This window comes from Terrapene carolina, unplaced genomic scaffold (assembly GCF_002925995.2).
Source record: "Terrapene carolina triunguis isolate 2854851 unplaced genomic scaffold, T_m_triunguis-2.0 Scaffold613, whole genome shotgun sequence".
NCBI lineage: Eukaryota > Metazoa > Chordata > Testudines > Emydidae > Terrapene > Terrapene triunguis.
Genome location: NW_020664964.1, coordinates 712,548 through 729,228, shown reverse-complemented (window position 1 = coordinate 729,228; position 16,681 = coordinate 712,548). Strand labels below are relative to the sequence as shown.

General features: G+C 42.3%; 1 protein-coding gene across 1 annotated transcript in view; it reads right to left on the bottom strand.

Annotated features, from left to right (window-relative positions):
- The window catches only part of LOC112107756 (dynein heavy chain 5, axonemal-like), a 273,895-nt gene that overhangs the window by 11,027 nt on the left and 246,187 nt on the right, over window positions 1-16,681 (bottom strand). The window contains exons 73-74 of the mRNA XM_026659242.1: window positions 16,139-16,271; window positions 3,349-3,557 (exon numbers count right to left, since the gene is read on the bottom strand). Of these exons, the coding sequence (XP_026515027.1) occupies window positions 3,349-3,557; window positions 16,139-16,271 (342 nt within the window). The remainder of the gene's footprint in view (window positions 1-3,348; window positions 3,558-16,138; window positions 16,272-16,681) is intronic.

Genomic DNA, 16,681 nt, shown 5'->3' with positions numbered 1-16,681 from the left:
AGGGCATTGGACTAGATGACCTCCTGAGGTCCCTTCCAACCCTGATATTCTATGATTCTATGATAAGAAGGGAAGGATAGCTGTCCATTAGGAGCAAGCCTGAGACAGAAGGCAGAGATCAGCTATTATCACAAAGATGGCAGGACCCATTCATTGTGTATAGCGGGGTTCATAACACTCATCGGCACACTGGAAAGAATCCTAGTCAATGCAAGAGATGGGCTGATACTGAAAGGGCTGGCTGCCCAACAATTCTACCATTACTGAGGGTGAATCAAGAATGAACAGGACGTAAATCAGTGTAATAGGGGTATGGGTTCAGTTCTCCTACCATTTCTCTCTCCCTTGTGACAACTGACTATCGCGTGGTGTTTTGTTTCAGTTTCTAATGGTCTATGCCATTTTCATTCAGATTTTGAAGTAGGGCAAGATATTTAATCCCACTCACCAGCATGCCCTTCAGCATATTCACTAGAGGCTACTGACATGAACAGGAGCTTTGTTTTCTTTCCCTTCGAAGAACTAATACAATCTAACTTTGACTCTTTGGATGTGGAGGACCAAGACAACTGGGTGATGTGCTGTGGTAGACTGAAGTCAATTATGCTTATTGTTACAATAAACGTGTTTTCCTCTTCACCTCACCCAGCTAATGTTGGAGGCCTCCCTTTATGGTTTATTTCATATTTCTCAGCTATGCTTGCAAAACAGACCCATCACTGTGTTACAGTGGAAATAAGTGTGCACTGGAGAATGGGGCACTGCGCCTTACAGAAGAACCCTTTCCTACCTTGCCTGGAACACTACGCCCCTGCTGCAGCAGAAAGCAGTGCTTGCGGTTTGGCTTTTTGTTTTTTTAATCATTCATATTAAAACTTCTTTTTTGAAACAAAAACAAAGCCACCACACTAGCTTGTAGTGAAAGTGCAGTAGAGCAAGGGTACCATTGGCTGGCTGGAGCCTGGAGGTGCAAAGATGCATGAAAGGTGCTAACATTTTTTAAACCACATATTAATCACATTTTGTCTCACTTCTAAAAAAGATTTAGATTAATTCCTGGGGTGGGTGATAGTCCAGGTCAGGTCTAATTTTACTCAAACTGGTTTGCTTGGCCAGGTATAGACAGACATGAAAGGAACAGGGTTTCTTTCACATATGGGCCTGTTCCTCCTCTCACACCAGTATAAATCAGGAGAATTTCCCATGAAGTCACTGAAGTTGCCCTAGTTTAGAACCAGCATAAGTCAGAACAGAATCGGGCCCTCTATTTTTAATGCAAGAGCACACTGTATTCTGAATGCAGCAGATTTATCTTCTTTTCTTGTGTTAACCATTACCATCATCAATAGACTGATGCAAAGAGAAGACAGCAATCTATACAGAGGGGGATAAGACAGACTTCTGAGATATACAAGTGAGAGGCGTTCTTGACTATTTGTAAGTTATTATTAATAAGCCAGTTTTGCAAGTAAAATTAATTCTTTATCCCTCCGAGCCCATTTTTGTACATGGGAATTCATTTTCTAAATCTCTGATCCATGTAATAGTGATTTAAAAAAAATCATAACTATATTATCAATTATAATCATTGTAAATAAAATATAACACAATATCTCACCAAATGGGAACTCGACCGCAGTCTGGGCAATACAAAAATAACATTCTGACTCTTACGTTTGTAATTGCTAACACAAATGAACATTAAAGTCATGTAAACATACAATATTCAGGGATTCTTCTGTACACTTTACAGGTTTAGAGAGTTTTACAAATGTGTGTTATGTAGTGTTAAATTTGCACATTTCTGCAAGCTCTTCCTGAGTTGTTGTGGTCTATTAAGTCCCAGCTTGTTTGGAGACATTTTATTCTGATTACTTGGCTTCTTTCTGAGGTGTCCAGATGTCCAGAGCCAACAAGAAGGATGCCCATTTTAGCCTGGCAGAATTGCAAACCTGTCATTAGGCCATGGCATGAACAAAGCCAACTAACATGGCCAGAGTAAAAACTATGTCTGTTCTGGGGTATCTTAAGTGCAAAATCTAGCAGCACTAAGTGAAGAAAATGTCAGGAAACAGTATGAATATTGAGATGTCTAACCATACTCCAGACAAGTACTAGCCCTTACACAGCACTTCACATTACTAAAATAGTGTATCAACACTAACTTACTGATCCTCACAGCACCCCTGGTGAGGCAGGTAAGACAGCAACTTATCTGACAGCATAATAGCAATTCAGGGATATTTTAAAGTGCCTGTAATGCACTCTGAGTCTTGTGGACAAAATCAAATGTTAAACTATAATAGCTTCTTTGAATCCAACAGATGCTGTCACAGTTTACCATGGGTCTCCTATATCCTTGGATTCTGATGTCTGTAGGACAGGACACTGGGACTATAAAATTGTGAAGGTGGACTATTTACTCTCCAAAATAGCCAGTCCAGATAGGCACCTGAATATCCCCCACCCTCAGCCCAGGAGAATATTTGCCACACCCATCTCCATCAGTAATTTTTCTCTCTGGGCAACTTCATCAGCTAACATTTACATTGCTAACATCCATTGATATTAATAAAAATACATCTTTAAAATAACTCTCGGTTCCACAAAATTGGCCATGCACTCACCTGAGACATCTCAGAATCCATCATTTCCAGATGTCACAGTTCCCAGAAATATCTGCTGCATCATGAAACTTTCATCTGTGTGCACAGCCATAGAAAGCACCCACATGATGAAGCTGTGAATTCTTCATTCCTTTCTTCCACCCTCAGCTCTTCTCTTTGTTGCCTCTCTTTTTGTTATGCCTGACCTATTTTAGACTATGCAGTGTGGGGACTGTGTTCTTTATCTCTCTGCAAATTGCCTAGCACAATTTTAGGTGCTGTATACAGAATAACTCCACATTATAGAACTGGCCCACAAGGGCTCAGAGGCAAGTCCCATTTTACCCATAAATGGCATTTTTTCAAACTTTCTTTTTTAAATGTAATTATTTCATACTCTAGGGAGCTTTAAATAAATGAATGACAAACAAATGACTCTTATTACAGGGCAAGGGAAGGGAAGGGAAGAAAAAAAGAAAAAGGGAGTAAGGAATTGAAATGTGCAGAAACTCATTGAGCCTATTTATATACATTCTATTATTATTATAATAACTTGATGGTGCTGCTTCCTGTTATTTCAGTAACAATATTTTGGTCTACTATACATCTCATCCTTAAGGTTTGGAGCTTATTTAACTCAGGACACAATTATGACTGAGTTAGCTGGAAGCTTCCTCAAGTTATCATTTAGTTATTGCATAGGATTTAAAATACCACATTTAGGCTAACTTGGTAACCTTACCTGTGGATTAAAGAATCCTGTCATCCAGAATTGATTTGGTCGGCCATCCAGCAGCCAGCTGCTAAATTGTTGGTTTCTTTCAAGCAGCTCAGTAAACCAAAACCCTAAAGTAGCAGATTCCCAGGAAATCTTGAACCAAAGCTTTGGAATTCTAGCATCATACATGTTATCCAAAGCATCTCGCAAGTCTTCTGACATAATAATGGTTCCTGAATTATAAGTAAAACATGTACAGAATGAACTTCTCCCCAGCTTCCAAAGGCAATTAAAACTTCTAAACAATATTCTAAATCCAAAAGGATCTCTCTTGTTGAGCCTTAATTATACAACTGTTCAAACGAAGTCTTATCAGTTTGCAATTAATTGCAACAAACGTATAAGTCTCAGTCCATGGCTAATAATGAATAAAGGACATTTCTTATAATATTATGTGGAGAAATAAAGAGATTTTTTTCAAACTTTTTTTCCAATTTATATTTATTGTATTGACACAGTGCTTGTAAATGTGATGAACTGTTTCAATATAAGTATATTTTAATGGTCTCCCTTCACACTATCAGAGAGAGATGTATACTGTATATGCCATCTATATTCTAATCATGTATTGATAGAGAATATATTCATTGCAATTATTTTGTTACAGATGATGAGTCCATACATTTTCATTACTAAGAGCTCCCAATAGTGAAATAGTAAAGTAATGGCAGAGATACAGTCAAATGTTTTCTTTTTGGCAGTGGTGGTCCACACACATATGCTACATATAGTACAGTGATTTCCATTAAAAAAGGTTGGCATTTACTGCTTGTAAAATAATTAGCCTCACTGTGACATCCACTGTATTCTGTAAACCAGAGGTTCTCGGCCTCTGGTCTGTGGAGCACTTGCTGCTGGTCTACAGCGAGCTGGCTGTCGTCCATATTTAGAGCTCCTAAATTGTATTAAAAGACATCTATAATAAATTAAATATAGCAACAAGCCCAATGTATCCCAGTTCCGATTAGAACCCCTAGGTATTACCGCAATACAAATAACAATTATATTTTGATATAAAACAACTGCTGTAGTTGCCACAGGGATTGAATGTTATTGCAGATAGAATGAGGTGGCTCACGGAACTGTACACGGGAGGGAAAGGGAGGTGATCTGTGTGACTATGAATGGGAGGGTGGGTGATCCAGCAGACTACCTTTGTGTTCTGGTGAGGTCCACACTATGGAAATCTCTTTCCTACACTATTCTCTGGTTCACTGGGATAAAATCTGACAAACCTGGGGTGAGAGAAAGGAGTGATTTGTCAAGGAACCAAACTTCAGTCCATAGTTTAGGTGGACTCCTGATTCCTTGCTGACAGCTCTCACATAGCAGCATCCATGAGTAAGGCTATGTTTATAAAAAGAACAGGAGTACTTTGTTTATGTCACGGAGGCCATGGAAGTCATGGAATCTGTGACTTCCAGGGACCTCCCTGACATTCTCTGCTTTAGCCCCAGGAGCTGCAGTACTCTGGAGCTGGCAGCCGGTGGGGCCCTGGCAGGGTTCCAGTGACAGCAGCAACAGGGGCTCCAGCGACAGGTGACAGACTCCTGAGGGGGCCCTCCTCAGGGTTCCAGTGATGGGCGATAGCCTTGCATGGGGGGAGATGGATGCTTCGGGCAAGGGGCTGGGAGTGTCCCATTTTCTCTTTGGGAAATATGGTCACCCTGCAGCTTCCAGCTCCCACGGGCAGAGGGGGAACCCCACAGATCCCAGCCACCACGATGGTGGGGGGAAATCACGGAGCCGCAGCAGCAAAAGTCACAGACAGGTCACGCTAAGAGTAAAGCTCATCTGTGCAGGAGACAGGGGCAAGTCCGAGACTGTAGAACGAACTCCTCCAGGAACCACCCCAAGAATATCATAAACGTCACCACCTTCTGCTCCACATTCAAGGGGCATTTCTTCAACTTGGCCTTCTCTAACATAAACACAGCAAAAACAACAAGGAGTCCTTGTGGCACCTTAGGGCTAGTCTACACTGGCAACGCTAAAGCACTGCCGTGGCAGCGCTTTAATGTGCCTTGTGTGGTCACCTCCACAAGGGGTGTAACTATCAGCTGGGGCACTGTCTACACTGGCACTTTACAGCACTGAAACTTGCTGCACTCAGGGGGGTGTTTTTTCACACCCCTGAGTGAGAAAGTTGCAGCGCTGTAAATTGCCAGTGTAGACGAGCCCTGAGTTTCTCTCCCTCGTTCACACACAGGCACAAGCTCAGCCCCACTCCCTTAACGTTCCTCCGCGGATGCATGCATGCACACCCACCCTCCCTCGTGCCCCCGCAGTGATCTGCTCTCTGCTGCTGGGTGCTCCCAGCAGACATGCCCAGACTGCCGTGGAAGGGGCGTGTGTTCCCCACAGATTTTTTGCTCCCCTATTTTTCGGGCGAAGAAGCCAAGAAATCTGCGGAATGTACGAATTCTGCACTCCCCGAGGGCGCAGAATTCCTCCAGGAGCAGAGGGCAGTATAGGAGCCAGCTATGCCATCTCTATACCCATTAGGGACTTCCCTATGCTGCAGCCTCATAGTTAGGGGGACACAACCGGACTCTGCTCCCTGTGCACCATCTGAGAGACACCAGGGAGTCTCCCACTACAACTGGGAACACTGTTCCACATTTCCCTCTGTGATGACTCATGATTGTTGCTGAAAATAATAAACCTGACTTTTGTTACGAACTTGAAGCAAACTTAACAAAAGAGCTGTAGAGGCTGAGAAGACGTGCTCGGTGCCCTGGCCTTGGCTACATCTCTGCATTACTATGCTGAGTGAGTGGGTGTGAGCTTTGGCAGCAGGGATATGGTGCTTGAGTTGCAGCACCAGGGCAGACTGAATGCCATCTGTGGGCGTTGCTATGCATTCCTGCAGCTCGGATGCTTTGATAAAAATAAAATAGTGGGGAGAAATTGGATTAATTACCAACTGAGAGAGAGAGAGAGAGAGACATCTATTCCAGAAAACAGGAACACTCAAATAACAAGGACTGGAAAGCAGACACAGGGTATGTTGAGTGAATAATGCAACACCATACATTTCTACTATTTAACTAAAGGAAAACAGGAGGCAGCCCGCTGTAAAGGGGCTGACTGAACATTTCATGAACTTAACATGACTGGCTGTAATGTTCTATGAACTTCACTTGCCTGCTGTTTACAACAGTTATTTTTGGATTTTATGTGGTCGGGTCCCCTTTCATGGGTACAATGAAGCCCATTTTAAGATGACAGATTAAAGGTCAGATCATTTAAAGGCTTTGAAGTGTCTTTTTTGATATTTCTAAAATAATTTCTACTGTAACCATACTGCACGTAGATTAGAGCTTTTAAAACAGGTTTCTACCTGAGTTGCCCTGTCTCTGGCTATGCCTGCACAATTAAGTAGGGGTGTGATTTTCCTGCTGGCATATACATACTTGTGCTAGCGCTTATCGAGCTAGGGCAAGTAGAAATAGCTGTGGTCACACTAGCAAGGGCAGCAGAGGCATAGCTGAGCTATGCCAAGCACATATACACACAGCACCCCTAGCTCATAGTGTAGATGTAGCCTCTTTTGGCCTGTCCAAATTCTTCCAACTACTGTACAGAGAAAGAGGCAAAGTAAAACTCCTGTAGGTGTTCAATTCAATACGGAACGAGACTACAGCTTTTGTGGCTAATTAAAGTAATTATGTCAAGGGGCTGCACAGCTACATCCTAGCACATTTATCCTATTCTGTGGCTCTGTTTTTAGTGACTCACCATGTAACAGAATGAAAGCTTTGTTCGGTTTATATTATCTGAGGGCTTGGCAGAGTTCAATTTTTTCCCCATATTTTGATGGATAATGTATGTTTATTTTTTCCTATTTTTATTAATTTAAATCTTTACAGTTGCATGAAATTATGGGGTTTAAGCATTTCTTTAGTTTTTAATCTATTTAAATTCTCACAATTATGAGAAATTATGGGACAGTCAGCCAATAATTATTTAATGACGGTAGACAATGAGATTCAGAAAGTTAAAGCTTTATAACTGTTAAAATACCAATTGTCAATATCACGTCAAAATTTATAAAATAAATGTCCTTAAATCAAACTCTAATAAGTTAAGCAGCATTTTTCTTGCTTTGCCTAGCTGTAAATTTGGATTATTATAGATGGAAGTAGTTTTTAATTGGTTTGTGTGTGTCCAGTGAAATTGATGTTCATTTACAGATAAAAATTTTATCCTTCCAAGCCTAATTATGTGTATAGAGTAGCGCCTTGTTATTACTCACACCTATCTCTATAATGAGCTGGATCTGAACATCCTGAAATATGGGAAGGTTCGGATTTGGACCACAGTTTTGAACTTCTTCATTTGGAAGAATATGCCTCCCGCTAGAGAGGTGAAGATCCAGATGTGCAGCTCGAATTAGCGGTTGGGTTCTTAAGCTTTGGTTTCAGCAAGAACTTGAGTTTCTGAGCCTGATTCTCTTTTCATGTGCATAGGTGTAAATCAGGAATAACTCAACTGAAACAAGGGAGTTAGACAAGGATAAAACCCATGTGAATGAAAGGAGAATCAAGCCTCTAGTTCCTATATTCTGATATTGCTCACAAATAGTTGGCATGGTTACAGGGCAAGCTGTGCTTTAGAGTCCCTTTAGTCTCTCTGACATGCACCCCTCAAGCAGCAGATCTTGCTACCTTCACCCCATCTGGGTGGAACCACACATTCCTACCACTCTTAGGCTAGGTCTACACTAGGGGGGGGAAATCGATTTAAGATACGCAAATTCAGCTACGCAAATAGCGTAGCTGAATTCAACGTATCCTATTCGACTTACCCTGCTGTGAGGCCGGCGGCAAATCGACCGCCGCGGCTCCCCCGTCGACGGCGCTTACTCCGCCTCAAGAGGTGGGAGTACGCGCGTCGATTCGGGGATCGATTTATCCGTCTAGATGAGATGCGATAAATCGATCCCCGAGAGATCAATTTCTACCCGCCGATTCGGGCGGGTAGTGTAGACTAGCCCTTAGACTGTGTCTCTGAGCTGCAGCCCCTCTGTTTACCAACAATATTAACCGAACAGGCCCAAATGAGTTCTGCTCCGGTAAGACCTTTGCTCCAGGAGCCTGTGACAGTGGCTGGTTAGTGTGACTGACAAACAGCTGCTTCAAAAAAAAAAAAAAGCTTTATTTATTCATTCACCCAAAGGTACATAGGATGCAGAGCAAAGAATAAAAACAATAAAGGCCTATACTCATATTTACCTTTACCTAACTCTTAATCTTTCCTTGCAAGCTTTGGTAAGTTCTATTCAACCCACTTACCTCCATTTCTAGGCTGGAAGAAGCAGACTTCCCTCCTGTAGCATGTTCTCCGTGTCTTTTTGCATCCCTATCAGTGTTCACTCACACTCCCTGGGTGGCTCCTGGCAACACACCCAACTCTCTTCCTTTTCTAGGCCTGAGGTCCTTTAATGGTTTAGGACCCACTTTGATCCTGAGCTTGTGCATGGGAAGAGTAAACCTTACCAGCCTGGTTGGAGCCAGGCAGGGGCACTCCCCAGTTCATAGCTTCCCCCTAGTTCCCTCAAGGACTGTTGATATTCTCACAGACTGTACCTTTTCTTTGCCATTGTTTTGTTTCCTGTTTGTTTCCCCCCTGATAGCCTCCTTTGAATTAAGACCTTGCAGTCAGGCAGGCTACCACCAACCAGGTAAACCGAGATGCATATATTTGTAAAAAATAGCACACCTAACTCCCTCATTCTCCACAATAGCTATTTACTCTATTCAATAAGACTGCTGTCATTTTTAAAAAATAATCGCACACAATTTAGCCTTGCAATTTGTCTTGAAAATTTATCAGCACAGGCACCAAATCTACATGTCCACACATTATCATGAGAATAGATGATACAAAAATAATATTTTATTTGTGCGCACATGCACGCGTACACACACACACACACAGCCTTGTCCCACACCAGGTCAGTAGAACATTACAAAACTGCTCTGCAGCATATTTTAAAGTCTTCTCTGTTTCCTGTAGTTTATCCTAAATCTACACAATTTGCTTCTGAACACTCTTAGATATTCAGCATCAAGCCAAGTGTGTATATAAGATTTAGTAATATGTCCAAAAGTATCTTTTATCTTTTAAAAAGATAATCAGAGGAACCAGCCTTCCTCAGGGTGAGAAAAATAATAGAAATTGGGAATTATTGGGCCAAAATGTTTTTGAGTTATGAGGTGGCAAAACACATTAGCTCTTTTTTTCCAGAAGTCTCAAAACATGAATTTTCCGATTGCCACATTTTATGAATGCTTTATTGAATGTCCCCAAACATCCCCAAATAAAATTCTCCTCTGGAAGAGGAATACCCTGATGACTCCTTATGTGGCTCCCATACAGCCATTGTGGGAATCAATGGGGAGAGAACAAAGGACTCTTCAGTCCAAATGCACAAGCCCCATCATATGAGCTAAACAAAAATGTCATTATCTTTAGCAGCACTAGAGTTCTTTTCATCTTTGCAGGCAGCCATCAGAAGCCAATAGGATCCTAGCCCGCAGGAGACAATGCTTTAGAACATAAGAACATAAAAACGGCTGTACTGGGTCAGACCAAAGGTCCATCTAGCCCAGTATCCTGTCTACCGACAGTGGCCAATGCCAGGTGCCCCAGAGGGAGTGGACCAACAGGCAATGATCAAGTGATCTCTCTCCTGCCATCCAGCTCAATCCTCTGACAAACAGAGGCTAGGGACACCATTCCTTACCCATCCTGGCTAATAGCCATTAATGGACTTAACCACCATGAATTTATCCAGTTCTCTTTTAAATGCTATTATAGTCCTAGTCTTCACAACCTCCTCAGGTAAGGAGTTCCACAAGTTGACTGTGCGCTGCGTGAAGAAGAACTTCCTTGTATTTGTTTTAAACCTGCTGCCTATTAATTTCATTTGGTGACCCCTAGTTCTTGTATTATGGGAATAAGTAAATAACTTTTCCTTATCCACTTTCTCCACATCACTCATGATTTTATATACCTCTATCATATCCCACCTTAGTCTCCTCTTTTCCAAGCGGAAGAGTCCTAGCCTCTTTAATCTCTCCTCATATGGGACCCGTTCCAAACCCCTAATCATTTTAGTTGCCCTTTTCTGAATCTTTTCTAGTGCCAGTATATCTTTTTTTAGATGAGGAGACCACATCTGTACGCAGTATTCGAGATGTGGGCGTACCATCGATTTATATAAGGGCAATAATATATTCTCCATCTTATTCTCTATCCCCTTTTTAATGATCCCTAACATCCTGTTTGCTTTTTTGACCGCCTCTGCACACTGCGCAGACATCTTCAGAGAACTATCCACGATGACTCCAAGATCTTTTTCCTGACTTGTTGTAGCTAAATTAGCCCTCATCATATTGTATGTATAGTTGGGGTTATTTTTTCCAATGTGCATTACTTTACATTTATCCACATTAAATTTCATTTGCCATTTTGTTGCCCAATCACTTAGTTTTGTGAGATCTTTTTGAAGTTCATCACAGTCTGCTTTGGTCTTAACTATCTTGAGCAGTTTAGTATCATCTGCAAACTTTGCCACCTCACTGTTTACCCCTTTCTCCAGATCATTTATAAATAAGTTGAATAGGATTGGTCCAAGCACTGACCCTTGGGGAACACCACTAGTTACCCCTCTCCATTCTGAGAATTTACCATTTATTCCTACCCTTTGTTCCCGGTCTTTTAACCAGTTCTCAATCCATGAAAGGACCTTTCCTTTTATCCCATGACAACTTAATTTACGTAAGAGCCTTTGGTGAGGGACCTTTCAATCTGGTTGCTAACACAGCAAGATCAACTCACTGAGCCTCAACTTCTCCCTTTGTAAAATGGAGGTAAAATTATACGTCTAGTTTACCAGGGTCTTTTGAGGTCTAATTAAACTAAGTTTGTACGGTGCCATGTATAATGTGTGTAAAGCATTATGACTCACTGGAATCACAGATCTGAATAGAATTCAAAGCCTCCTGTCCTAACTGTCTCCCTCCACCTCCAACTATCATTCCTCCTGGCTACCGGACCTACTGACTGAAAAATGATGATCCTTCATCTTTCCAAAAGTTAAGATGAATGTCAGCTTGTACAGCTACAAACCTTAGGAACTCTGCAAGGTACTTATCCTCCACATAACTCATATTATTTTTCCACAGGGGTCATGAGTACTTCAGCACTGTGGCTGTCCAGCATAGGAAACATGTATGACACTGATGTGGTATTTAAGAAGCACCTAAAGCTAGCATACTAGCCCGCATGCATTACATAGATCAATGCAGAGCTCAAAACATATGATGAAAAGGCTTTTAATAACATATCAAATCTGCAACCAAAACCTATAAAGACTAGTGAAAGGCACCAGTACTCAGCTAGGGCAACATATTAATCTCATATTTGGGATTTCCAGACCAAGCCTTTTCTGAGTTACATTGGTCTGAAAAAGTCAGGAATGTGTCATTTTTTGGACTCCCTCAGCTCTAGCTCTCAGAAATTTTGTCTAAATTTTCTCAAGCTTTATACCCTGGCATAAATTTATGCCTGAAAAAATTCCAGGAGCAGTGGTATTAATTTTGTAAAATTAGGGTTGTTATAACTTTAGTTATAACGGAAGGCTTGTTTGACCTTTAAGAATGGTAGAGTTTCTTCATAATGAACATGACAGTAACTTCTGAAGTCAAAGCTTATGTTAATTCTCCTTCTCTTGCTTTCCATTTAGCCATGAACACAGTAACTCCTAGATACTGACACCAATCTATAAAGTTTTCTTCCAGATCCAGACAGGAAATTCACCAAAGTTTGGGGCATTTGGATCTGGGGGTTTGATTCAGGGCCATTTCTAGTTACTCCCAAAATGAAAAGGATATACATCCACAAAAACATGACCCCCTCTGAAATGACCGCTCTGTGTCAAACTCACACTTATTTAGGTCACTTGAGAGGACAACATTCATTTATGTGGAGTATTATATCATTCCAACTGTGAAATAAACTCTGGGCAATCAATAAGTAATTAAAACAGCACTAACGGGTGGAACGTAATAGTGAGTACAAAGTGCGGCTACAATTATAATTTGACCTCAAAAATATAATCTGGATAAAAAACTGGTTGAAAAACCCTACTCAGAGTAGTTATCAACGGTTCACTGTCAAACTGGGGACTTAACTAGTGGGGTCCCACAGGGGTCAATCCTGGGTACAGCACTACTCAATATTTTCATGAATGACTCGGATAATGAAGTGGAGAGTATTCTTATAAAATCTGCAGATGACACCAAGCTTTACTTCCATATACTGAAAAAAATCTTCTTAGGCTTTTCTTTTGGGAGCCTGGTTTTATATTCTCCTTCCAGCTAGCCATTTCAACGATACCAGATGGGCAAAATGGGATGAGAGAAGGAGGAAACAGAAAGCAACACAAGCCATCTATTCCATCATCTTCACTCCACTACTGCTCATCTCTTACCTTAAGCTAAACTCTCTCAGCTCCAACATGTGCAGAATGCCACTTCCCCCCTGCTAATTAGTATGTAATTTTGTAACTATGCTGCTTCTTAGTTCTATACAATTAAGCCTCAGTTTGACTCTGAATCATTTTGCCATACAGTTTATGGTCCCAATCCTGCAATTCATAGCACACAGGTGCAGCAGTGCAGCTCTGCAAAGACAGATTGGCTTCAATAGGGTTCATGTGGGTACAGCAGTGCCGCAGGACACAGTGAATTGCAAGACCAAGGCACCATAAATCGAGGTAAGATGTGGGAACATTGTTAACACGGCTACCCCTCTGATACTTGACACCATGCAAGGCACTGCATTTAGCCGTATGGAATGGAAATCTATCAACCTCATGAAGAAACTTGCACAAATACAGACAGATATCATCTTCCTTTCCAAATGCAAACGGATGGACATCATACCAAATGGACTGAAGGTGAAAAATCCATTGCTATCTACATACTGCACAGACCACAGTGAGAGATTATGACATACACTATCAAAGAAACTGAGGAACCACCTGATCAGCATCCTATACAGCAAATAGATAAACAACAAGAAAGAGCTCTCCAACCTGGAGACTTTCATAAATAACCAACCCTCCACACAAATGGACTTTACTAAAATAAGACAGGAGATCTACATTACACACTTCACCTCTCTACAAAGGAAAAAGGACCGTAAGCTGTCTAAAATCCTACCTGGCACATGGGGCCACAACAGGGGTACCCCTAACTCACCCAGCAATATCGTCAATTTATCCAGCTACACACTCAACCCAGCAGAAGAGTCTGTCCTATCTCGGGGACTCTCTTTTTGCCCCAGCACCCCCACGAACATGATACAGGTCTGCGGTGATCTGGAAGCCTACTTTCGCCGCCTCCGACTCAAAGAATACTTTCAAGATAACACTGAACAGCGCACTGATACACAGATACCCTTCCACCAACAACACAGGAAGAAGAACTCCACATGGACTCCTCCTGAGGGTCGAAATGACAGTCTGGACCTATACATAGAATGCTTCTGCCGACGTGCACAGGCAGAAATTGTGGAAAAACAACATCGCTTGCCTCATAACCTAAGTCGTGCAGAACGCAATGCCATCCACAGCCTCAGAAACCACCCTGACATTATCATCAAAGAGGCTGATAAAGGAGGTGCTGTTGTTATCATGAACAGGTCTGACTACCAGAAGGAGGCTGCCAGACAACTCTCCAATACCAGATTCTACAGGCCACTTTCCTCAGATCCCACTGAGGAATACACTAAGAAACTGCACCATCTACTCAGGACACTCCCTACACTAACACAGGAACAAATCAACATAGAATAACCCCGGTCGGGGCTCTAAGGGTATCTACTACCCAAGATCCACAAACCTGGAAATCCTGGACGCCCCATCATCTCGGGCATTGACACTCTCACTGAAGGACTGTCTGGATATGTGGACTCCCTACTCAGACCCTACGCCACCAGCACTCCCAGCTACCTCCGTGACACCACAGATTTCTTGAGAAAACTACAATGCATTGGTGACCTCCCAGAAAACACCATCCTAGCCACCATGGATGTAGAGGCTCTCTACACAAACATCCCACACACAGATGGAATACAAGCTGTCAGGAACAGTATCCCTGATGATGACACAGCACAACTTATTGCTGAGCTCTGTGACTTTATCCTCACGCACAATTATTTCAAATTTGGGGACAATATATACCTCCAGACCAGTGGCACTGCTATGGGCACCCGCATGGCCCCACAATATGCCAACATCTTTATGGCTGACCTGGAACAAAGCTTCCTCAGCTCTCGTCCACTCACGCCCCTTCTCTACCTACGCTACATTGATGACATCTTCATCATCTGGACCCATGGGAAGGAGACCCTGGAAGAATTCCACCATGATTTCAACAGCTTCCACCCCACCATCAACTTCAGCCTGGACCAATCTACACGGGATGTCCACTTCCTGGATACCACAGTACAAATAAGCAATGGCCACGTTAACACCACCCTATACCGAAAACCCACCGACCGCTATGCCTACCTTCATGCCTCCAGCTTCCACCCCCGACACACCACACGATCCATCGTCTACAGCCAAGCACTGAGGTACAACCGCATCTGCTCCAACCCCTCAGACAGAGACCAACACCTACAAGATCTTCACCAAGCATTCTCAAAACTACGATACCCACACAAGGAAATAAAGAAACAAATCAACAGAGCCAGACGTGTACCCAGAAGCCTCCTGCTACAAGACAGGCCCAAAAAAGAAACCAACAGAACTCCACTGGCCATCACCTACAGTCCTCAGCTTAAACCTCTCCAACGCATCATCAGTGATCTACAACCCATCCTGGACAATGATCCCTCACTTTCACAGACCTTGGGAGGCAGGCCAGTCCTCGCCCACAGACAACCCGCCAACCTTAAGCATATTCTCACCAGCAACCACGCACCGCACCATAACAACTCTAACTCAGGAACCAACCCATGCAACAAACCTCGATGCCAACTCTGCCCACATATCTACACCAGCAGCACTATCACAGGACCTAACCAGATCAGCTACAACATCACCGGCTCATTCACCTGCACGTCCACCAATGTTATATATGCCATCATGTGCCAGCAATGCCCCTCTGCTATGTACATTGGCCAAACTGGACAGTCACTACGCAAGAGGATAAATGGACACAAGGCAGATATCAGGAATGGCAATATACAAAAACCTGTAGGAGAACACTTCAACCTCCCTGGCCATACAATAGCAGATGTTAAGGTAGCCATGTTACAGCAAAAAAACTTCAGGACCAGACTCCAAAGAGAAACTGCTGAGCTCCAGTTCATTTGCAAATTTGACACCATCAGATCAGGATTAAACAAAGACTGTGAATGGCTATCCAACTACAGAAGCAGTTTCTCCTCCCTTGGTGTTCACATCTCTACTGCTAGCAGAGCACCTCACCCTCCCTGATTGAACTAACCTCGTTATCTCCATACTGATTTATACCTGCCTCTGGAGATTTCCATTACTTGCATCTGAAGAAGTGAGGTTCTTACCCATGAAAGCTTATGCTCCCAATACTTCTGTTAGTCTTAAAGGTGCCACAGGACCCTCTGTTGCTTTTTACAGATTCAGACTAACACGGCTACCCCTCTGATACAATACTGTTATAATCCTTAGAAATTAATGCTGTATGATACTTGCCATCTATGGCCAGTTTGAGATCAGTCAGTGTAGTTCGAACTCTTGATATAACTCGCTGCATACGGTCAATTTCCTGACGTAGAAATATATTTAAGGGTTGAATTGCTCCCATCTTTTGAAGCTGGGCTTTCACCTAAACAGAGTTTAGGGGGAAAAAACATATTTATTATTATGTATATATACAAATCTAACACTTTCAAAAGCACAAAGGTACTTTTTAAAATTTTACCCATAAACCCTAAAAAACAAACTACACAGTAATGGATAGCTAATGCTCATCCTGCACCAGCTTTATGATCTAGTATGTTGCGACTCATCAGGCCTAGCAAAAAGGAGCTTTGTCCCAATGAAGGGGAGATTGTAAGCTTTTGGAAGAGACACGGCATTTACTTCTACAGTAGAACCTCAGAGTTACAAACACCAGAGTTACGAACTGACCGTTCAACCTCACACCTCATTTGGAACCGAAAGTACGCATTCAGGAAGCAGCATAGACAAAAAGAAAAAAAGAAAGAAGCACATACGGTACAGTACTGTGCTAAA